We start from the raw sequence: 24,652 nt of genomic DNA, 5'->3' as shown, positions 1-24,652 counted from the left end.
GCCTAGACGGCTTGACAGAAATGGTAACAGAAGGTGAATGTTGAACTTTTGTTGCACACCTATCCAGATGATGCTGCGTAGGCTAGTGGAAGGCCTCCATATGTTGTGGCTATTGTAAAAATAAATAAAAAAGTATATATATATATGCCTTTCTGCCCTTGAGCAAGGCAGTTAACCCCCAACAACAACTGCTCCCCGGGCGCCGATGACATGGTTATTGATTAAGGCATCCCCTCGCACCTCTCTGATTCAGACGGGTTTGGTTAAATACCGAAGACACACTTCGTTGAATGCATTCCGTTATGCAACTGACTAGGTATACCCCTTTCGATTTCACGACATATGCGTGTGCATATCGTACTGTATATCGTGCATGTATCGTAACAGAAAGCACGCCACAACTGTAATACAACAGTCAGCTACTCTAGTAGTCTATGTACAGCCTTCTTTTCCCCACTAAAACTAAGTGTGCAAGGTTGATTCATAGTCTTTGAGGTGACCAAGAAGACATGAGTGTATCCTTACAGGGTGAGAAGACAAAGTAGCCACCGGTCACCGACTGCTAAGAGCGTGCATTTTTCTTATTTCATTATTCAGAGATAGTTAATTTTTGTTATTTACGGATACTTTTTTTGTTAGGTCTATAGATTGCAAAAGTTATTTTTGTATACAGGCATCAAAGGAACTTCTAGGAAGGAGTTGTTTCACCCGAACTGCTTTCACTTCCGGACAAAATATTGCCCAATGCGCATGCGCTCCCCCCAACATGGCAGCTCAGGTAGAACTGTCATGTTTAGATACATTTCCAACCCACTTAAATCCTTTGCACGTGCTTGTTATCAAGTCACAATTTAGATATGCGTTTCCAAGTTGCAATGAGCCTACTTCGACCCTTTTATTCACATCACGGAAGCTTCAAACACTCGGGAAAACTGCCGTTTTGCTCTGCGCGCACTCAACAGAGGAGACGTCAGGTTGTGGGGCGGATGGAAACGACACAACTTTAAAACTGTACACAAGTAAGATCTTTCTCAAACACTATGGTCTCCAGGATGATATAAGGGGAGTTGTACGCCCACTGTCACCGTTTTCCCTTGGAAAAGTTGTTATAGGGGCACGAACAAGACAGAGTTTCAAGTGGGCAAACTCGGATAAGTTTTCCAATGGACTTCTCATACTGGCTTCGTGCCAAGGTCAACCCCTATTGGCACGACAAGGGGACTCGCTATCACTTCCCTATCACCCTTTACTTGGAGATGATATATCTCAAGTGCAACACTCTCTGTTCGATTTAGTTGTGTTGGAGTGTACACCTCTAACGCAGGGGATGATAACAATCAACACAACAGTGGTGGTCACCGACTGCAGAGACATTGCGCAACATGGTGCACTGGAGACGTCGAATCCTTTGGCTACTAGAAATTTGACCTCGCTATTTGTCTCTGATTTTGCACACTACGCGAATAGTCTTGGCGGGGGAAGCTCTTTACTTGACAACAGGCAAGTATTGGACTCGAGTTTATCCGTTTTTTTGCAAGCACTGGAGTGTAGGCTGGATGTCAGAATCGTGGATATTCGTCGCTTGTACGGTCAAGGGAGAATTGTACTAGTGGAGAAGCGCGATGCTAAAATCGATTTTGACAGTACTGTTTTCGTAAGCAAACAGTTGCTGCTCAAACTCGGGTTATTCAACCGTGAGTGGGTAGTGGTGTCTAGGTTTAACTGCTCATCAGAAATGACAAAGACGTCCTACAGAGGCGAATCCCTGCCAAGTCCCGGGCAAGCCGATGATGACGCACCTGGCAAAGAGCCATCTAAGGGCACCGAAATGGTCCATCTCGGCTCGGTTGTTGTGGCAGATTTCAGCAAGTGTGCAGAGTTGGACCTTCATGACAACGTTGGCTTCATATCGCCGACTCATTGGTTCAACTTGTCAAACGGAGAGCCAGTGCCAGTCAGTAGCAGAGCTGTGAAGATAAAGGTGAGTAAATATTTGTACATATTTGTTCTTACATTTTAGTTGAAAGTGAAGTGTTGTGTGACGTCCTCCATGTCCATTTGCATGCAGGTTGTCATTGCAACTCAACTTTTTTTCTTCTTAGTTTATATTCAAATCAATTTGAATAGGTTAAAGGGAAAGTTTAATATGAAAGGGATGTGCATGCCCATATACGCCAATTCTCAAATCCTGGAACATCCAAGCAACTGACAATTTGGGGGACAGATTTGTCTTCACATAATAATGATCATAATGCTGAATTCTTTGCTGCATTTCTTTGAATTATCTCAGAGATGGAACCGGGTCGTTTCTCAGTCAGGTCTTCAGCTTTCTGAGAGCCTCTCTCGATCAGCATCACCGCTGTTAGCCAAAGAACTCCATATTGATGCTGTCATCTCCCCAGAATACAGTTCTCATGGTCCCTTTGACAGTATCCTCTGTGAGCACTTTACCATACCAAGGTTAGTGAAATACTCTGCCCTTCTATCTGTACTAATTCTAAAAATGTTTTGTATTCATTAGTAACCAAACGGAAGTGAATGGGCTGAAATTGGAGAGGGACTACCTGAATTTGGCCTATAAGAAACTCCCATTTTCCGTTTGTTGCAAAAGGTTTTTCTATTGTGTGCACTAATGAATGTGTCTCTGGCCTTGGTTTGTGCTTCATACGGTTGTTGGTTTGTTGCGTCTTCCCTGTAGGATTTGTTTTGCACGCACCGTGCTGTATTTGACCTTTTACCTTTGTCCCTTCTCTCCCAGACTTGTGCAGCTGGGCGGTGTTTTGGGCATCCCATCTGAAGGGCATCCTGAAGTCTTGGAGAGCAACTCTGAGGGAATCACAAGGTCCACACGTCAAGCAGACTAATGCTTCCACTTATTTATCCATTTACCCTCGGAACAACCGGGGGAGGTTGACCATAATGATTTAACAAATGTTTCTCCTATACTACAGTGTGTGTCAGATAAAATGGCGTGCCACCATATCTTGCTGCTTTACGTCAAATCAACATGAGCACATGATTGGGTATTCAATGACACTTTTCTTACTTCGAACTCTGAACTTTCGTTAGGTGGCCGGTTGTGTATTTCAAAGTGAAAAAGGTTTGTGGCTCTACAGAGGAGGAAGACCAAGGTCCTTACCTTGCAGACACCGTCCACACATCTCTATACATGGTACGTTTCAACTTTTTACATAAAATGTCACGTCAATAGCCAGATTCAGAGAGTTTTAAGACTGCATGCATATAGTGAACATTCAATACTACTTATGTCTTGCTCTTTTGAGTGGTGAAGTATGTATTTCGATAGGCCTACGCTTGGAACTAGGCTAGTGCAAGGCCCCCAAAATGTTGAGATACCCCTACCTGAGGTATAACAAAACACGACCATGTTTTCACATATCTTTAAGTTCTCCCATATATGAATTGGCATGTGCATGTAAAAATGTACAAATACATTATTGTAAAAATACATTACTGCAAAAGTGTTTAAATTTGATAGATATTGTGACACCCCTTAACTCAAAAGTGCAGAATAATGCCCGGCTGGAGGGGCGTGGGTCACGTAAGCTCATGTAACCCAATATTGCAAGCTCTGATATTGCTAAAATCATAAATACAAGTAGTCAGCTGTCTGCCCTACATACAAACAAACAGCATTAGGATATCTTAATGCATTTGAAATATAGAGCTGTAAACACACAGATACAATAGTCAGAAATATCAACTATGAATAGTTATAAATGTAAACTTCAGTTTTTGGTAGCTATTCAATAGACAACTTTCCAAGTTAAATTTGTTTCTATATATATATATAAAATTACAATAGCCAGAACATCAAAAAACATGTAACTGTATGGATTTTTGTCAGGCAGGACCATACAGCACTGAATGAGAAACAAATGTATATATATTTCTGCCCTTGAGCAAGGCAGTTAACCCCCAACAACAACTGCTCCCCGGGCGCCGATGACATGGTTATTGATTAAGGCATCCCCTCGCACCTCTCTGATTTCAGACGGGTTGGGTTAAATACCGAAGACACATTTCGGTTGAATGCATTCAGTTGAGCAACTGACTAGGTGTACCCCCTTTCTCTTTCACTACATATGCACACTGTAGCGTAACTGCAAGCACGCAACAACTGTAATACAACAGTCAGCTACTCTAGTAGTGTATGTACAGCCTTCTTTTCCCCACTAAAACTAAGTGTGCAAGGTTGATTCATAGTCTTTGAGGTGACCAAGACATGAGTGTATCCTTACAGGGTGAGAAGACAAAGTAGCCAGTGGTGGTTGTATTTCTGGGCCCTGAGCCTGGTAGGGCCAGTGGTGGTTGTAGTTCTGGGCCCTGACTGTAGCCAGTGGTGGTTGTAGTTCTGGGCCCTGACCAGTAGCCAGTGGTGGTTGTAGTTCTGGGCCCTGACCTGTAGCCAGTGGTGGTTGTAGTTCTGGGACCTGATCAGCTTGCACAGCTAACTGGTCATTCTTGACAAGCTGCAGCGACAAGAGCAGTGTCCTTCCTGTATGACTGGTGGGGTATTGGGGCTGTGGGGTGATCAGTTTCCATTTCTACAGTTCGGTATTGTCAGTCAGCAGATGCAGCTTGCATACCAAAGAAACCTATTGACTAAGTGGAATGTTGTCCCAGCCTGAATGATGCTTGGGATACTGGTTGGTTGTAAGGAGAGTCTGTGAAACGGCTGTCACAAACATACTATTTTTTATATATTGAATGTGGCAAAAAGTCCTGCAGGTCATGTCCTACATATTTGTTTATATTCCTTTGGAAGTCAGTTAGGATGGTAATTTGTCCGATATTAACTGTGGGAGGTTGGCATTGATAACAGACTGGGGTATGCCCAGCAGGAGATGGAGTGTGAAAGAACCTGTGAGGGTGACCTCAGGTTACGTAGAGGTTAGCTAGTGTAACTAGGTCATAGACTGTGATTAAGAAGCATTGGTTTTGAGGGACAGTACAGTTCCACACACATACATTTGAAGATGATCCCTGGGATGTCATGGACAGTAAAAGGGTTGCAGAGGAGCATGAAAGCTAATTCTTCACATGTGAGTCCAGTTCAGATTGGTAGCAAAATGGGTACATATGAGGGCAATGCACACCAGCATTTTCCAGAAGGTATTTTGGCTGTGAATGGCCTGACGTGCGGCAGTACAGTTCCATGGTGTCTCTAGGAGTGCCCGAGGGAAGGACTGATGCTGGAGTGGGCTTATCAAGGACTGTTCTGGGAGATTCAAGATGGTATTGACATTGGAGAGGTTAAATTGCTATGACATGTGAATGCCCACGAAGTTGATGGCATTTCTTGTCAATGAGTGTCAGGTTGTGTTGGTTCATTGTAGTGAACACCAGCCTTATGCAGTTGTCATGTGTGGTCGCATCCTCTTCATACACCATAGCTGTCACTAAGTCAATATATACGGCAACTCCAGGGCAGACTGCCAGGATGGTGGGCATGTTTGTCTGGAAGAAGCAATGTGCCAGCTCAACCTGAACAGGATAAAATGCCACCGGAACATTGTGCATCACAAATGCAGTAAGCCAGCGGGAGGTCATGTTTGATTCAGGCAGACAAATTGGACTAGCAATGAATCAAAGCTCTAAATTTATAAGGAGGTGACTTAAGAGGCCAATCCTGGAGTGGCATGTTATACCACAGTTGTAGAGCTAGGGACTGAGTGTCAGAACCCAGGGTTGGATTCTCTTTCATTTCGTTGGAGCCTCCCAGTTGTCTCATTGATTGTCAAAGAGGCTTGTGACTTGGAATACTTGAGGCTGCCATGCCATGCAGTCTGCTGCCATTTTATATATCCAGACAAAGGTGTTTGAGTGTATATGGTGGGCATATTGGATTTCTAACATAGATGAAGTACACACAAATAGTCTTGAGTACCCCCCCCCCCCCCCCCCCCCTAACGTAATTGTGACAGTAGGGGCTAAACAAATCCAATCCACAGAGCAACCTTTGACTGAATAAAATGACAGTTTTCAGTGTCTGCGATACAACCATCCATTTCAATAATGGGAGACCTTAGAGATCTGGAAAAGCATGGTTCTGTTTGTTATACCTTGGGCAGGGGTATCTCAAAAGCTAAATCCCTTTTTGAGGATTGTCTACTAGCTTAAAAGTAGAGATGTCACAAACATCAAAGTAAACATGACTAAACCCCTTGCAAGTTTGGAGACTGCATCGCATTTGCTAGCAAAGACATTTGCATTGGCTAATTTAACGATAAATAAGGTCATTTCACCCCACTGTTTGCCAAGATGATTAGCTCTGTCAGCTAAAATTGTTTACAGTTATTTAGCAACCGCTCCTACACTCTTTTGCTGCTTTCAACACCTGTTTCAAAATGACGATGTTTCTCCAGTTGTTTACTTTTTGCAACTGACACACACCTTCCATGCATATTACTTGTCCTTTTAGGGCGGCTCCACCAATAGCCTGGCTCCCTGTTCTCTTGTTGGTGAGGAGCCTTCCCTCTGGACTAGCCTGTCTCCCCCTGGGCTCTCCAGCACCGTGGACCAATTCTCCACTATCATCCAGCCCCACATGAATGAAAGGTCAGTGTTAACTCAGCAGGATGACATCATTTTACACAACTAGGCTGTATTCATTAGTGCAAACCATAGCAAAATGTTTTGCAATGTAAAACGCTTTGCAACAGAAACTAGAGTTTATCGGACATCTTATTGGAAGTTCGGGTAGTCCTTCCCCGTTTTCTATTTGGTGTCTAGTAAATACGGTCCTGGGCATCTTCCTGAAAACAGACACGGACATAAATGCAATTCAAATCATCCCGGTTACCATTATTGGCTTGTATATGTCAGCTGATACCACAGACCCAGGGCAACACGGTAAACAATATGTGAAGTGTAAGTGAACAAGATTTAGTCATAGCCAATATAACAGGATACTTACTCTACGTAGAATAACTGTTATCCGCACTCCTTTGTATCTCTATGCTGACTTTTTTGTATCAACTTTTTTTTCAAGCTCTGCTGCTCTGATGAGTGGCTGCACCATCCTCCTCCTGGGACCGAGTGGCAGTGGCAAATTCACCTCTGTCAGAGCTGTATGCCGTAGACTCCATCTGCACTTAGTGAAGGTACCCTTCAGAATCACACAACTGGCTTATTACAAGATTGAATTAAAATACAAATGTACATGTATTAGTTTTTGAGGTTACTCGCTCTATAGCCTTTAGAATTGAGGTAGTAATATGATTCATTTCATGTGAAATACTCAGTCCGTAAGCAGATCTAATCTAAGGCTATCCTCACCCTTAGTTACAGGACTTAACTTTAGTATTACGTTGCTTATGTCAAATGTTTGGAAATGTTCAAAAGTTTCCTCTCTCTGCCCCTGTGCAGGTGGACTGCGTGACCCTCTGCGCCGACACGGCCGCCGCCTGCGAGGCGAAGATGAAGTCTGTCTTCCAGCGAGCTGAGGCCCACCGGCCGTGCATTCTGCTGCTCAGGAACCTGCAGCTGCTGGGCCAGCCCAGGGATGGCACCGAGGAGGATGCCAGGGTCATAGACGCCCTGTGCCAGTTCATTGCCCACTCCCCTGCCAGGTAGCCCATCCATCTTAACCAAAGCTAGAATTGAGTCGATCCTGGCCATAGCCATGTTTATGCAGTGCCTTTGTTACTATTACTGTAAGCTTCTGCCTGTGCGCACGCGTGCACACACAAACACAAAGATGACGCTGACAGAGATGGCAGCATCGCGACTAGCTCTTAGAAAAAGCTAGAAAAATAGCTTTTTTTACATTATTAGCTCAGGAAATGTTTTGTCATTACATACAGCCGGGAAGAACTATTGGATATTAGTGGCGGTAACTCACCAGAATACCAGCATTACGATCAGGAATACGACTTCCCTGGAGCAGATCCTTTGTTCACTCTCCCCAGAGCAATTGAATTTATTCCAGAGGCCGACCCGAAACATCGTTGGCTGAGGAGAGGCACTCGAGGGTACCTGCTGGTTCGACTTAGGAGGCGCGCACACCACCCACCGCTTCCGAGTATATTACTCGCTAATGTTCAGTCTTTGGATAACAAAGTTGATGAGCTTAGAGCAAGGACATCGGGGCCTGTAATATACTTGTTTTACGGAAACATGGCTCTCTTGGGATACTCTGTCGGAGTCGGTAAAGCCAGCAGGATTCTTAGTACATCGCGCAGACAGGAATAAATATCTCTCCAGGAAGCAGAAAGGCGGAGGGGTGTGTTTCATGATTAACGATTCATGGTGTAATTCCAGGAACATACAGGAACTCAAGTCATTTTGCTCACCCGACCTAGAATACCTCACAACTAAATGCCGACCATATTATCTCCTAAGAGAATTCTCCTCCGTCATCGCCACGGCCGTTTCCATCCCACCTCAAGCCGAAACCTTGACGGCCCTCAAAGAACTTCACTGGAATTCATGCAAACTGGAAACCACATATCCTGAGGCTGCATTTCTTGTAGCTGGGGATTTTAACAAAGCAAATCTGAGGACTAGACTGCCGAAGTTCTATCGACATATTGACTGTCCTACTCGCGCTACTAAGACTCTCGACCATTGCTAAGACTCTCGACCATATTCAAACTTCCGGAATGCTTACAAGGCCCTCCCCCGCCCTCCTTTCGGCAAATCTGAGCAAGACTCCATCTTGCTCCTGCCGTCCTATAGGCAGGAACTCAAACAGGAAGTGCCCGTGCTTCGTACTATTCAATGCTGGTCTGACCAATCGGAATCCACACTTCAATATTGTTTTGATCACGTGTACTGGGATATGTTCCGGGTAGCTTGCGGACCTACTGCGTAAATAACGCAATGTGAATTCAGTTGAGTTGAGCCACCAGACCTTATTGCAACAACAAGAAACAAAAGGTTACTTTCAGTATCATTGAATGAAGTCAAAGAAGGAACGGCTACGTCTATATCCTCTGTCACTCTCTCCCCCTTAGCGTGGTCGTGGTGGCAGCGGTGAGTAAACCCCGGGAGCTGTCGTCTGATGTGATGGCAGCCTTTATCCACCAGGTGTCGATAGAGAGCCCCAGTGAGGAGCAGCGCCGGGCCATGCTGGCCAGCCTCAGCGAGGGCATGCCCCTGGGGAGGGACGTCAACCTGGCCAGGCTGGCCAAGAACACTGCGGTGAGATCCATAGCATGGTTTTTGCCGTTATATTCATACTTCGTAGACACCAGCCCAATTCTCATTCTCCCCAATATTTCTGTTCACTTGTTCACATCCCCCTTCAAGGATTTAAAAGGCACCAGGTTGATTTAAAGACCAATTGAGAATCTATAGAAATGAGTTTGGTTTTGTGGAAGACACATTTGGAAGGACCATGACTTTTGATGATCCTTCTAACACCTCCCCCTCTATCCTCTTTTTATGTTTCTCTCTATACCTCCCTCTCTCGGCTCACAGGGCTTTCTATTGGGGGACCTCAGTGCACTGCTGACTCAGGCTGGTAAATCAGCCCACGGAAGGATACTGCAATCCTGGTGAGTCGTCCACCCGCAATTGCTCTCGTCTTCCCCACTGAATATCCGCTGAACTCTAGCAACTATGCACAATGTGTTCTTGTTATGTTGTATATTGTGTCCTATTCCTTGTGATTGTCTCTGTTGGCTGCATAACCAAGTTTACTATTACTGCTACTTAAAAAAATGAATTATTTCAAAAGGACAACATACCACTACAGAATGACTGAGGCAGGCATTTGTGTTCAGTTTCCCAGAGGGGGGCAGTGTGCAGGAGGAAGAGGACCTCTGTGCCTGTGGGGTAACCATCCTGGCCCAGGACTTCACCAATGCCTTGGAGACCCTCCAAGACGCCCACTCTCAGGCCATCGGAGCCCCGAAGGTACACACCGAAAATGGGGCGCAACGGCTATTTCTCAAATTATCTAAATAATCGTCCCTTTCCTTGCCTCCTCTCCTACATTGCATTGGTCTGAAAGAACTGACCAGGTGAAAGCCTAATGATGACCTTCCACCATATTGTTTTCCAGTCAGTGCAGATAAAGGAGAGATGAGGAGAGGACACTTTTTTTTTTTTTTTGCAGTTTAGATGAAACCCATGTCTCTGTTACAATTCTCTACCCTTCTCCAGATGTGTTCACTCGTTCATTCCCCCTCATGCATTTAAAAACCATTTGATTTGTTACAATCATGGCTGGAGGGAGTTTCCCACATATTCTTCATACCAGTCCATTCCTTTTAAATCCATGAGTGGAAGTGTACGAGTGCACACTTCACGAGATGGGTAGAGAATTAGACTGTAGCCCATGTTTCACTGGCTCAGAGGAGACTACTGACACTGATCAACTGCTTATGGTGGAGAAGTGTAACGTGTGTGTGTGTGTGTGTGTGTGTGTGTGTGGTCAGATCCCCAGTGTGCGCTGGCAGGACATTGGCGGCCTGCAGCAGGTGAAGCGGGAGATCCTGGACACGGTGCAGCTGCCCCTGGAGAGGCCCGAGCTGCTGTCCCTGGGCCTGCGCCGCGCCGGCTTGCTCCTCTACGGGCCTCCCGGCACGGGCAAGACCCTGCTGGCCAAGGCTGTGGCTACCGAGTGCTCCATGACCTTCCTCAGGTAGGAGACAACCAGAGGAGCCTGGATGACTGGGTCAAGTTCAGTAGGGCATACTGTAGTGAAACAGTTGCAATGGAAAAAAGTGTTTCTTATTGGACAGGTTCAGATTGCACCTCCCTGTTTTCACGCAACGTTTTCTCCCAAATGTACATGACCCTGGTGTCAGGAAAAAAGGGATGAGAAAGCTGGAGAAATGTCATGGAATGTTGCAGATAGACATTTCTTATATAGAGCCAACATTCCCTATTCTAAGTGACGGAGAAGTGTCTGTTCTACATAATAGATTTCTATATCCGATTGTTCTGTAATGTTGCACCCCCCTGAGCCCCGACACCGGGTAACGAGCATCTTGAGGTGAATAAGCGGGTCATCCATATTTTTTCCACACATTCAACTGAATGATTGTGCTTAAATCCTGATGGCTTTGTCTTCCTCTTCGTTTAGTGTCAAAGGCCCGGAACTCATTAACATGTACGTGGGTCAAAGCGAGGAGAACGTGAGAGAGGGTGAGTGTAGTAGTGGCGTTAGATGGCTGTTTGTTCAACTCCCATGGGCTGTGCGCGTGGCTTGCCAGTAAGGTTTCGTCAAAGTGACCTTTCTGCGTTGCACGCCCTTATCTCAACTCTAAATCGGGCCCTAGTTGAATACATGCAATCAACTGTAAGTGCAGTTTACACCTCTCTGTAAAACCCTGATGAAGGCCTATTGGCCGACGCATCCCTGTGAGATCGAACAAAATGTTTTGCAGAGGATCCAAGCTCACTACTACTTTTGTACTGCCTTATGCTTGTTTTTCTTCATGCTCCTGTTGCATTGTCTGAAAACAGCCTGGTGAAGACAAGAGGTCAAGTCTAAATATACACATTTATACTACCGTTCAAAAGTTTGGGGTCACTTAGAAATGTCCTTGTTTTTGAAAGAAAAGCACCTTTTTTTTTTGCCCATTTAAAATAACATTGAATTTATTGGAAATACAGTGTAGACCTTGTTAATGTTGTAAATGACTATTGTAGCTGGTAACTTAAAAAAAATTTAATGGAATATCTACATAAGCGTACACAGGCCCATTTATCAGCAACCATCACTCCTGTGTTCCAATGGCACGATGTGTTAGCTAATCCAAGTTTATCATTTTAAAAGGCTAATTGATCATTGGAAAACCCTTTTGCAGTTATGCTAGCACAGCTGAAAATTGTTGTGCTGATTTAAAGAAGCAATAAAACTGTCCGCCTTTAGACTAGTTGAGTATCTGGAGCTTCAGCATTTGTGGGTTCGATTACAGGCTCAAAATGTCCAGAAACAAATACCTTCCTTCTGAAACTCGTCGGTCTATTCTTGTTCTATATTCCATTCAAGATATTCCATTCAAATTGTAGCCGTTTCCAGCTACAATAGTCATTTACAACATTAACAATGTCAACACTGTATTTCTGATCATTTTGATGTTATGTTAATGGACAACAAATGTGCTTTTCTTTCAAAAACAAGGACATTTCTAAGTGACCCCAAACTTTTGAACGGTAGTGTACATTTTGTGAGAGCCAATGCCCTATGATGTGACTGTACATATGATTTCCAATAAAATGGTTCTTCCTCTCTCGTTCAGTGTTCTCCAAAGCTCGAGCGGCGGCCCCTTGTATCATCTTCTTTGACGAGCTGGACTCTCTAGCGCCCAACAGAGGGCGCAGTGGAGACTCTGGTGGAGTCATGGACAGGTGGGTCGGATTGATTTTTGGACAATACACCACTGAAAATGATCATTATGATTTTTTTTTTAATCATTTCGACAAAGCGGTTAGATCACGTCATAAAATATTACGCAACAAACACAGGTTATTTTGGAGATCCAGAGTCACTCTTGTTTGGCAAACATTTTCCGTAGGCGAAACTGGGCCTTTTACATTCAATGGCTCTCAATGAGGCCAATGAAAGTGTGTGGATATTGAATAATCTTACTACTGACACACTGTCATTTTGTGGAGCGTTAAAATATCATGAAGGTGTTTTGCGTGTTCAGAAGATCATTGCCGGTCTTTTCTTGTAAAACCCTGCTTCCCTCTATTTATATAGGATCAGTTTACCCTCCCCAAATGCTGACCTTAATCGTTGGTGGGAAACAACAGAAAACTGATCATAGCTCAGTGCCTAAGGACAACTTCATCCTCTTCCTTGTTTGAACCTGATCTCTGTTAACTGTAGGGTGGTCTCTCAGCTCCTGGCTGAGCTTGACGGACTTCACTCCTCTGGGGACGTGTTTGTGATTGGAGCCACCAACCGGCCAGACCTGCTCGATCAATCACTGCTCAGACCTGGCAGGTGAGATTCAAATTACGGTTTGTCTAGTCAATCAGTGTGAGTCTCCTCACAAAGCAAATGTTTATGTAGTAGACGCCTACAAGCATGTACCTTCTGATAAAGTCAACATTTAGATGTTGGACAAGGCTGTACTTTATTGTTCTAAAAGCCTTCTTTTTTTTTTTTGTCTTTTCCATTATGTTTTTGACCTTATGGTTTCCTCTGCTGCTTTTTCAGGTTTGACAAATTGGTGTATGTTGGGATCAATGAAGACAAAGAGTCTCAGCTGCAAGTTCTGAAGGCCATAGTCAGAAAGTATGTGTGTCCTGCCTGATTATCATTTATTGTCAAACATGAATGGCAAAAAGCTGGTTAAAAACTACTGGTGTTTTTTTTGTTTTTTCCCCCCCAATAGTTATCCTCGCAGAATCAAGGTTAAAGTGCAGAAGTGTGTTTCAAACATATGGTATTTGTGCTGTATGTGAATTGCTATGCGTTTCTGTGCTCGCAGGTTCAAGGTGGACCCCAGCGTCAGTCTCCAGGATGTAGTGGAACGCTGCCCTCCTCAGCTCACAGGGGCGGACATATATGCTCTCTGCTCCGACGCCATGATGTCTGCCATTAAGAGGAAGATTGCACGTGTCACCGATGGTACGTTTGGCCGTCACAAATGGAGACATGTACATTTTCCTTGTAAAGTTCGGTTAAAAATCCTCCTTCAGGTGTAAAAACAAATTTTGGGTTTAAATACAGGAATTTGAAAGCCTGAAACAGAAGCATGGAAAACTGTGATGTATGATTGCATCAGTATCTCACTGTTCACATGAGTGGGCTAAACAAACGGTCAAATCATTTGAAAATACAGCAGTTCCACTTTTAATATTTAAATGTAAATAGAATGGTGACTCTTCAATTGTATCTTTATCTTGTCCATTTATTAAAAAACATAGTTTTGGCGTTTTTAAAATTAAAATCAATGTGGACAATCTACCCAAATAATGTGCCTATAAAATCCATAGTCTCATTGCTATAAACCCATGGTGTTTATCAGCTGAATGTTTGCGTTTGTCCTATCCCTACAACCTCCTCATATCATGTACTGTAGAAACAAACCATAATATGAATGCATCGTATTTTGGCAACACATGGACACATTACGAGATCATTCAGAGTCATGTTCAGAAGATTTTACTACAGTGCAAAATTTGTGGCAATTATGTTTCTCTAATGAATTTTTCATTCCACAAAAACTTAAACCATTATAAATGATGTACTGGAAAATACTTAAAATACCATTCTTTGATATCATCCTATCTAAATACCAATGTCATATCTACTGTTAATAGTATTTTAAGATGACCGTCTCAGTTCCTAGAGCCCTATGGCAACCTCAAGCATTAGTAACAAGTGCAATAGGGACTTATTTATCTCTTTCACACCCCCTTTTTATTGTTTCCACTACCCCTCCATTTCTCTCTCGCCCTCTTTCACTCTCAGGTCTGGACACCGAGGATACTCCTCTCATACTCTCTGCCGAAGACTTTAACCAAGCATTGGATTGCCTCAAACCGTCCGTCTCTGAACAAGAGCTGCTCAAATATAAACTCATTCAGCAGAAACTCACTGCAAAATAACCAAGCCACCCAAGCCTAGTGCCGCCCAGTTATGGAGCTAAGCTATTCTCTTCTGCATGCACTACGTTACCCCAAATCCTCTTCCACAAGCGTGTATTCCTCAAGAGTGTTGGCTCTGCAAAAAACTGTGGTTGTGAGATTCTCTTCCTTTTCTCTGCACTAATGAGTGAATGAGCCGTGTCATTTAGTCCAAGGGACCAAACTAGTACACAACCTAATTAATGCACAATATTGTATGTGGACCACATTTGTACAGTTTGCAATTTGCAAAATCAATCTGAACAGTCAACGTAAGGTTTGTGCTGTATATTTGTAACCACTAGTTTCTGAATTGATCTTAAGTAACTGAACTCTGCAGTGTTAATGGCAGCAACAAATGCATATGAAAGTTGTTCAAATGAAAAGTAGTATATCCATGGCCCTCCTAGGAGTAAAGTTGGGACATTACTTTCCTATATCCTCAGTGACACTAATGCTGCTGCTCTGTTTAGTTTCTCTATTCTCACTGGAGTTACTAGCCGTATGTTGTCCAATTTAATTCCATTAATTGCAAAGTTGTCTCTTACTGAGTCTTGCATTTCAACAGGATGTTCCAAATCCGAGTGGTTTATTATTCCAATGCTTCCCCAACCTGAACTATTTTGAATGCTGGTTTATTTTACAAGCCATCCTTTCAGAGACTTGTTTGAGCAACAAAAGACCCAGCCAAGCCATCAACAGTTCAAATAAAAACAATTAATATAATGGGTTGATGGAAAACCAGCGTACTCGAGTTCTCCTAGACCAAGTTTTGGGTAACACTGGTTGATGCAGAGTTTCCCCTTCCACCCCGTAGATAATTTGCATAAAATAAAATCAGTAATACAAAATTCACAATTATGAAACATGTTAAAAATATGAATCACTTAAGTACAGTTTAGAACAAATACACATTGAAACAAAGCGACCGCATTAATCCATGAGAATGTATCTGGTCACACTTTATATTAAGTTGGCAGTTTATTGTTTTAAGAAATAATTTGTTAGAGCATGAGTAACAAAGCTGATGTTCCTCTGAGTGACGCGTTGTTGGAGGAATTTCAATGTGTGTGGTTCAAACCAAAGTTGAGCTTGAACTAGAGTTTAGTAATTATCTACGTTCATTTTGACTATTCCAATTTTGTCCTTTGAAGATTGTGTAACGAAAGTTAATGTATTTACATGTGAAATGGGACAACTTGGTATAAAGTGTAACCATGGAAAAATGAATAATTTATAATACTCAAAGATTGCTATCAATGTGAAAAACGATACTTATATTTTTGTATGGTGAGACATTGTGCTTCCCATCTCATGTTAGCAAAAATGACAATATGATTATAAAAGTAAGACAAACAAATCTATAAATTGTTAATTGTGTTAACTATAACTTTCAAATGGTGCAAACTTTTTTTGCTAGCGAGGTTAAGTCATTGTAATGTTTATGTAATTTATGATCTGATTTAAAAAAAAGTGTATTACTTGGGTTGGTAAAATAAACTTTACCAAAATATTAACTTGCTTTACTTGAAACCTTGCCGATACATTGCAGTGTCATATGATATTTTAAGCGGTTTGTTTCATGATACCTGATTTGTGAAAGCTTGCCATTCACCTTAATACAATAGGCAATATTAGATAATGTAGTAAAAAAATTAACAAAATGTTAATTGCCAAACAGATTTTCTGTCCTGTCCATGGCACTGCAAAAGTAGGCTTTATGATTTGAGTGTAAAAGTGTTGCCTAGAATTGGTACCTATTTGTAAAGGAAAACAAGCATTTTGCTACATCTGCAATAACATCTGCAAAATATGTGTACTGTCTCTTATACACATCTAGATGTGTATAAGAGACAGCCTTAATACAATAGGCAATATTAGATAATGTAGTAAAAAAATTAACAAAATGTTAATTGCCAAACAGATTTTCTGTCCTGTCCATGGCACTGCAAAAGTAGGCTTTATGATTTGAGTGTAAAAGTGTTGCCTAGAATTGGTACCTATTTGTAAAGGAAAACAAGCATTTTGCTACATCTGCAATAACATCTGCAAAATATGTGTATGTGACCAATACAATTTGATTAGATTTTTGAATGTTTACATCAAGGTTTTACCCCTTCTCGCTCTCTTTTTCCTCCTTTCAAGTCACTTGGATGGTTTATGTAAAATAAGGAAAAATGATGGGTCAGATTGTTAATGGCGACTCTTTCATTGGCCCAGAGTTGCATTAATCGTGTGTACCTACTGTGGTTTAGATATTTGCACCTGCTAGCCATGGAGAGGCACTATTTTCTTATTCACCCACTCAAACACAAATTTGCTTATGTGAAACAACAAATCATTCTCTGACTAGAAAAGATCTACCCTAAGAACACAGCGATAGTCAGTTCTGTTAAACTAAATGTATGCCACTGGATGTAAATAATGTACAAGTCACACTCATTGTACTATAATGAACCATAACAAATTTGGATTTGAAGAGATATACAAATGGGCGTGTAGGAGAAGATCTCGATTTAATCAGGGGGTCTAGATCTCTGTTGCAGATCCCTTGTTTTCACAAAAGACGGTAAACCTCTTTTCTGTTTGCTTTGGCGTTTAGTTCGTTGCTTCGACAAAGATTCAAAACGTAGTTCTTCCATGTCTTCCATATCGAACTCCGGTGGGGAGATCCTCTTTGCCAAGACCTCAAGTGAAATGCGGCATTCGATTGCAGGTTCTATAAGACAAAGAACATGTGTTTTTCAATTTGATCATCATTTGTATTTTGACAAATGAACTGACTAATTGCTATAACAGGCCTTTATATAGTTCAATATTCATTTAGATATGGCAACGATAATATATCAAGATAATGGGAAAAAAAACAAAGGACACACTTTGGTTACTTAGGCAATTGTAAAGTATTCAATTGATCCAGGTTGAAATATGCTGACTGCTTCCAATGGGAAATTATGATTACAGAGGCAAGATGCCCACTAGGAAACAGGCTGGATCATTAGCGTGCCACTAGCATCGGAGTTTATGCTGAAGGTGGGAATTTAGTTCTTAAGAGGTTGATTGGTCCTCTATATTAGATCTTATTGCCAACCAGAAGTCTGACCATGTAGGTTGAGGGGGTGATGACCTTAAGTACATTTATTTACTTAACTACTGCACCCCATCTTCACTATGCAAGTGGATGTAGTGTTATCCTATCCTAGAGACTATGGCTGTATTCAGAATTACATACTCACTATGCCTACAACATAGTATGTTTATCTGCAGTGTACGAATTATACAGGGTGGTATGTTTATTTTTCGTTGACTGACCAGGATCTCATACAACATTTCCCCCAAAATTGAATAACAGCAAGGAATGTCTGATTTTTATGTAAGAATTGCAGTTCTCAAAATTAGATGTATTTTCTACCACTGAGGTCGCACAGATGAGTGCAGTACCAGAGACTCTAGCAGCAGAGGGGCACACATCAAGAGTACAAGATGAATATGGGGATCTATGGAGTTTCTCCAATAAAAGTTTTTGTAAGAGCTTACCAAGTTCAGTAAAAATGTTTATGGCAACCGAGGCTCAAATGTAGATATGACACTGTAACAATGTTTAGATTTAGCCATGTATCTGTCTATTCCCATTGTAGGTTGTAAAACTGGCGACTGGACGCACATCAAATGAGTGGAAAACTGAATGCGGTACAATGGAGCAAAACCATTTTTTTTTCATGTTATGGCTAAATCAAAGTGGCTATTTATTGTATGAGATCACTGTACACTATCACAGGAGTGTTTATTTCTATCCCAGAAGGCATTACTGGAGGAAGGGGTTGTGGCTAACACCAAAGATATGCCCCTATTTGTCTCAGATCTGATTGACATATTTAGCAGCCAACACTTATCCTTAATGAGTGATGCGATTAGTTTGATTTCAAACATCAGAATACTGTCATGAGAATGGGAAGGTAGCTGTAGCCCAAGCTAGCCTACTGGCAAGGTACTAACTCAAGATAACTCTACAGTAAAATGATAATATTCTTGTCAAGAGTTTGGGACCTCTAGGTGTTGGATTAGCATTTGCAATCCCGCCCAGAATACCTGCCCATATTCACTACCGGATGTAGTATGTTTAGTACAATGTGCATGCTCATGTATTTAGCAAGTAGTTCCCCATTCTGAACATAGCCTATGGTCATGTTGAGTGCCATTTGGCACATTAGTTAATTACAGTAAACTGTGGTCTGTCGTTGGGGTGGAACATCTGCTGGGTAGTCATTCTGCTGAATTTTGAGGACAGGAAAGTGTGCTGTGCGCAATTGCTCTTGAGTTCTTCCTCTTTTCTTGACTGGCTTTTGAAACCCGACAGGTAGGTATCACAGAACTCGAATTATTAAGCCGAATATTAACCATCAACTTTAGTGTACAGTCAATATTTTATCCAGTTACACTTTACATCAACAGGTATAACACATTATGCAAAACTTCTCAGAAGCATGTTTGGCCTCTATGTCTTATATAATCTAGTAATGATCCTGACTATGTTTTGTCACTTGAAGATTTGATTAGACATATTGCAAGCCTTATAACAAGACATCTCAAAGGCTCCTACATGCTTATAACAAGTTATAAAGAATATTCACTGTCAGCTTTAAAGAAAGTGTTACTGTTTATCCCTTTACAGTAGGCATTATTCATTTATGATTAGAATTGACGGTTTCTATTAAGTGTCGGGAAGACTACACGCAACACACACTCATTTCCTTAGACCAATAACTGTTCCTCAATCTCAACTGTTGGGGGTCGGGTATCTCTCGTGACGGGTATAGTTATTTAAGAATCCTCCATTTTGAGGGGAGGGAGTTTATTCTTACGTGCAACACTACCCATATTTACCGCTTACGTGGCCTTTGCTACTTTCGTGCGTTTCATCCTCTTCCTCCGCATGAGGGTCACCTGAGGCCTTTTCAACCCCGCGATGAGCAGCAGCAGTCTGGGCCGGGACTTGGTGAGCCAGCTTCTCAGTAGCGTCCCCTTGGGAAACCTGGGGGGAATGGCAACAGCTTAATCGACTAGTTTATACAGCACCATTTATATAAGCACGGTGTACATTATATGACCGCTACCTTGACTGTTACTGACTGACTGCATGACTGACTATCTGCACAAGAGGTTGTCCATTGTTTTAGTAATTATATGTGAAGGCGAGGGGAAATGATCTCGTACGGTAATGCATGTAATTTCTCTTGGAAGCTTGTGTCTGTTACTGGTTCCACGTTTAACATGAGGTCAATACATGGAAAGAGATGGTCAATACTTTTAGGCTTGAGGCTTGAAGGTGAAATATATATATATWTTTTTTTCTTTTAGGCAGTATTGACCTAGATAATTGCACAGATGAAATGCGCAGTCATTCATAAGTACAGATGTCAATAATAACTTGGCCCCAATTTGGCAATCAAATACGATATTTACTTTATTCATCCTGTGTAAAGGCCCTGCTGCCAGTTAATGGATTTGAAATGATCATTATTGGATCTCCTTTCACATAATCATATTGTTATTCTGAAAACTTACTAATGTTGAGGATAAGTAACACCACTTTGTCAATTACCTGAAGCCCTTCAGGTGAGACTATACAGCAAGCGGCTAACTTGCGATTTTAATCAACAAGATCTGATCTCAAGCTAAATATACTGTTAGTGTGATTTAACTATATATACACACACTTAGGTTGGAGTCATTAAAACTCGTTTTTCAACCACTCCACTAATTTCTTGTTAACAAACTAAAGTTTTGTCAAGTCAGTTAGGACATCTACTTTGTGCATGACACAAGTCATTTTTCCAACTATTGTTTACAGACAGATTCACTTATAATTCACTGTATCACAATTCCAGTGGGTCAGAAGTTTACATACACTAAGTTGACTGTGCCTTTAAACAGTTTGGAAAATTCCAGAAAATTATGTCATGACTTTAGAAGCTTCTGATAGGCTAATTGACATCATTGGAGTCAATTGGGGGTGTACCTGTGGATGTATTTCAAGGCCAACTTTCAAACTCAGTGCCTCTTTGCTTGACATCATGGGAAAATCAAGAAATTAGCCAAGACCTCAGAAAAGAAATTGTAGACCTCCAAGTCTGGTTCATCCTTGGGAGCAATTTCCAACTGCCTGAAGGTACCACGTTTATCTTTACAAACAATAGTACGCAAGTATTAACACCATGAGACCACGCAGCCGTCATACTGCTCAGGAAGGAGACGCATTCCGTCTCCTAGAGATGAACGTACTTTGGTACGAAAAGTGCAAATCAATCCCAGAACAACAGCAAAGGACCTTGTGAAGATGCAGGAGGAAGCAGGTACAAAATAATCTATATCCACAGTAAAACGAGTCCTATATCGACATAACCTGAAAGGCCGCTCAGCAAGGAAGAAGCCACTGCTCCAAAACCGCCATAAAAAAGCCAGACTAAGGTTTGCAACTGTACATGGGGGGCAAAGATCGTACTTTTTGGAGAAATGTCCTCTGGCGAGATGAAACAAAAATAGAACTGTTTGGCCATAATGACCATCGTTATGTTTGGAGGAAAAAGGGGGAGGCTTGCAAGCCGAAGAACACCATGCCAACCGTGAAGCACGGGGGTGGCAGCATCATGTTGTGGGGGTGCTTTGCTGCAGGAGGTAGTGGTGCACTTCACAAAATAGATGGCATCATGAGAAAGGAAAATTATGTTGATATATTGAAGCAACATCTCAAGACATCAGTCAGGAAATTAAAGCTTGGTCGCAAATGGGTCTTCCAAATGGACAATGACCCCAAGCATACTTCCAAAGTTGTGGCAAAATGGCTTAAGGACAACAAAGTCAAGGCATTGGAGTGGCCATCACAAAGCCCTGACCTCAATCCTATAAAATTGTGTGGGCAGAACTGAAAAAGTGTGTGCGAGCAAGGAGGCCTACAAACCTGACTCAGTTACACCAGCTCTGTCAGGAGGAATGGGCCACAATTCCCCCAACTTATTGTGGGAAGCTTGTGGAAGGCTACCCAAAACGTTTGACACAAGTTAAACAATTTAAAGGCAATGCTACCAAATTCTAATTTAGTATATGTAAACTTCTGACCCACTGGGAATGTGATGAAAGAAATACAAGCTGAAATAAATTATTCTCTCTAATATTCTGACATTTCACATTCTTCAAATAAAGTGGTGATCCTAACTGACCTAAGACGGGGAATTTTTACTAGGATTAAATGTCAGGAATTGTGAAACTGAGTTTAAATGTATTTGGCTAAGGTGTACTGTATGTAGACTTCCGACTTCAACTGTGTGTGTATGTGTGTGTGTTTATATATATTACCACAAGGTATTTGCTAGGCTGCAAAGTTTGGGTGTCCCTTGCCCAATTCTGTGTTGTACTTGTTGCTCCCAATTAACTTGTTTTTGCATGTAAATATGCAAAGAACATGCTCAAAAAAAAGTGGCAGACAACCTGAACTATTGACCTTTTTTATGTGACCAATACTTTTGGGTTTACCGTGAAGTTATGCACTGGCAATATGCACACATCAATCTCATCTCCTCTGATACCTATATCACCAGCCTTTTTTCTGTATGAATTTTAGACTAATGCAATATTCTTGCCTTGCTTATCCTTAAAGCATGCACAGTTTAAACACCTGAATACTTGGATGAAACAATTTGTTACCATGGTTGCTGACAAGGGCACACAGCCACACGCTACTGAGAGACCCGTACATACACGTTCTGTATGCATCTTAAAAGTGTATGGCTGCAATTTCCACCCTAACCTATATGGCGTCAAACTACTGAATAAACTTCATCCACTTTGTCACACACTCTGTTGCATATCTCGAACGACAACTAGGCCGGGACAATGGATTACACTAACAGAAATAGCTTTGAATCACACCTAATCAAATGGCATCTAAATTGCACTCACTTGTGGCAGGCGTCCATAAAGTAAGCCTGAAAAAGAAACCAGAACAGTACCTCAACCAGTAACAGTCCTCACCGAAGCACCATAGCAACCTTCTCACACCGAGCTCACATTCTTTGCTATTGCACAGCGGCAGACGTGCGAGCAGTCTGCACCACGGGCGTGCCTTTTAGCCCTTACATATGTCCGACCCCTCGCAGCCCCACCGAGTTCTTACTGCTGAGCACGATGGAAAATATAAAACCTTCAATTGTTCGACTTTTGCTGGTCGAGCGCGGCTAAACTGGCCAGAGAGAAATCTAGCAATGTTTAGATGTGGTATGGCCTTGCTGAAGCCATTGTTGTCCCTCTGTGGGCTTGATGTTAAATGTACCGAGGGCAACATTGTTTGTTCAGTGCATCCATCCCCGCTCCCTCTTCCCCCTCACCATTGCCACTTTTCATTAGCTTCATGGAAAGAGGTCAGGATAGATTTCCCCTTTATCTGTCCTCTCAAGTGGTACAAGGTTAGGAGTGGGGTGTCTTCAATTCAAAATTAGTTGTTTAATTTTGTACCTTAATCAATGTCCTAAAGCTTTATGAGCCTCTTCAGATATCATGTTTGATTGACCCTTAGGTGTGAACCTTCTGAATTGTTCTTGACCTCTTGCTGACCTCTTCATGACATCTAGGTTAAAGTAAGTGTCTGGTCGTTTTCAAGTAGTTGTTCAATACATGTCATAGTCCTTGCTCATAGTGTCGGAAATCCGAAACGTTTCACCAAGTGCAAAACATATTTTCCTCTTCCATTGATTTCTTCACTTAGAACATTCCTTGTTGATAATGGATATTTCCACACCCTTGTATTTCCACATTATACATCCAGGTTGTCCTTTTCTGCTCTGATAGTGCCCCCTCTCAACTTGCGAGAGTGAGGAGATTGCTATTATGCAGAACTAGCAAGAGGAGCTCATTCTTAGTGTCTGTGCAATTCTTAAAGCAATTGCTTAATCACCAACCAGGCATACACTGTCACTCTTAGCAAATGTTCTTCAATAGCATTACAAATGTTGCTCATTGGTAGCTAAAGATTCCAAACACTGATAAGAGTTCAAATATAGTTGTAGCTGAATGGTGGCCCTAAAATATCCATTGAGAATAACTTTTCAAAATAGAACATACCGTAGTCTGTGTTTTGGCATGAAAACTACCAAGATACCACAATTACTTTCTTACAAGTTATTAGCACTTTAAATACATCAGGAGTTGAGAGGGTCTTACTCCTGAGCAATAGTTAAGAGTTCAAGTATTAAAATGGAGGTGAGGAACTCCAATTGCTGCCATTAGTATATCCACACCCAAGCTACCCCTCTTTTTAAAGCCACACAGTCAACTTCAACTCTTCTTTCGGCACACGACTTACAGTACTCGCCTAAAGTTCCTACCTCTGGAGGAATAACAAATGGAAAGCAGTCCTTACCAATTGACCCCACACATTTGTTAGGTTATGCCCCCCGCGTCCCTGCAAAGGCACATATATGATCCTGATCGTTTTTTTCCCTTTCACACTAGAAGGTTCAACCAGGATGCAAAAACAAATCTGCTAAATAATAGGAGGCCATGAAGTCCACGGGGGAGCCAGGGAGGGGGGTTTAAAAAGGAGGGTCCACTCAGCAATTCTCACTGCAAACCGCAACGGATGATCCTGGCCAGCCAGCCAATCAGGAGGTCGACTTGCCCCGTTGCCATGACATCCGGCACTTGACCAATATAAAAAACACAACCATTGGACAATGTAGAAAGAGGTCAGCCAAACTGTCATGTCCCCACAATAAGTGGGCACATAGTTGGATCATCTAACTTCAGTTCACTTACATCCCAGCCTTTGCTTTTCTGGTGGAAGAATATCTGGCTATTCATTTCCAATACCTTTTTATTATGCTGTGCCTTGCACTGTCACTATATTATTTTACCCGGGGGAAATAGTTGGCTAAAATGTGCTCTACTGGCTCAAAAGTGACAACTTAAACAGACACAGCATATTTAGAACCCACCATGCTCAGAAATGTGTCCTTTTCCAATCATACACTCACTATCAGCTATGAAACCTTTGGTTAGTACACCTTGTGCATTTTGTAATAGAAGCAGCTTTAATTGT

At 42.0% G+C, this 24,652-nt stretch overlaps 1 protein-coding gene and 1 long non-coding RNA gene across 3 annotated transcripts; one reads left to right on the top strand and one right to left on the bottom strand.

The window, feature by feature from the left end:
• The first annotated feature begins 360 nt into the window (after positions 1-360).
• On the top strand, positions 361-16,079 carry pex6 (peroxisomal biogenesis factor 6). The gene is made up of 17 exons (XM_023982849.2): positions 361-1,981; positions 2,291-2,460; positions 2,759-2,842; positions 3,070-3,172; positions 6,446-6,582; positions 7,016-7,127; positions 7,393-7,595; positions 8,982-9,168; positions 9,448-9,524; positions 9,753-9,885; positions 10,410-10,615; positions 11,060-11,121; positions 12,222-12,330; positions 12,815-12,931; positions 13,148-13,225; positions 13,422-13,561; positions 14,408-16,079. Exons 1-17 carry the CDS (start codon positions 767-769, stop codon positions 14,542-14,544), a joined length of 3,270 nt encoding a protein of 1,089 aa, XP_023838617.1. The 5' UTR covers positions 361-766; the 3' UTR covers positions 14,545-16,079.
• Positions 16,080-17,010: 931 nt separating this feature from the next.
• LOC111960694 (uncharacterized) lies at positions 17,011-24,110 on the bottom strand. Of its 2 annotated transcripts, none has more exons than XR_002876887.3 (3): positions 23,975-24,110; positions 19,447-19,594; positions 17,011-17,281 (listed from the first exon to the last, which is right to left on the bottom strand). It is a non-coding gene; the product is annotated as an uncharacterized lncRNA (long non-coding RNA). The 2 variants fall into 2 exon arrangements; XR_002876889.3 differs by lacking the exon at positions 23,975-24,110 and adding an exon at positions 22,569-22,843.
• Between the last annotated feature and the right edge of the window lie 542 nt (positions 24,111-24,652).

The sequence above is a fragment of the Salvelinus sp. IW2-2015 genome, linkage group LG1, assembly GCF_002910315.2.
Source record: "Salvelinus sp. IW2-2015 linkage group LG1, ASM291031v2, whole genome shotgun sequence".
Taxonomy (NCBI): domain Eukaryota; kingdom Metazoa; phylum Chordata; class Actinopteri; order Salmoniformes; family Salmonidae; genus Salvelinus; species Salvelinus sp. IW2-2015.
Note: the sequence above shows the minus strand (reverse complement) of the source record. Positions and strands in the feature narration are given on the sequence as shown.

What these genes read in the sequence shown, in the direction of transcription:
- pex6 (XM_023982849.2), top strand. Translation starts at nt 767, where the DNA reads ATGGCAGCTCAGGTAGAACTGTCATGTTTAGATACATTTCCAACCCAC. An exon ending in CAGCCCCACATGAATGAAAG is followed by an intron (nt 6,583 to 7,015) that starts GTCAGTGTTAAC and finishes TTTTTTTTCAAG; the next exon opens with CTCTGCTGCTCTGATGAGTG. An exon ending in TCCATCTGCACTTAGTGAAG is followed by an intron (nt 7,128 to 7,392) that starts GTACCCTTCAGA and finishes GCCCCTGTGCAG; the next exon opens with GTGGACTGCGTGACCCTCTG.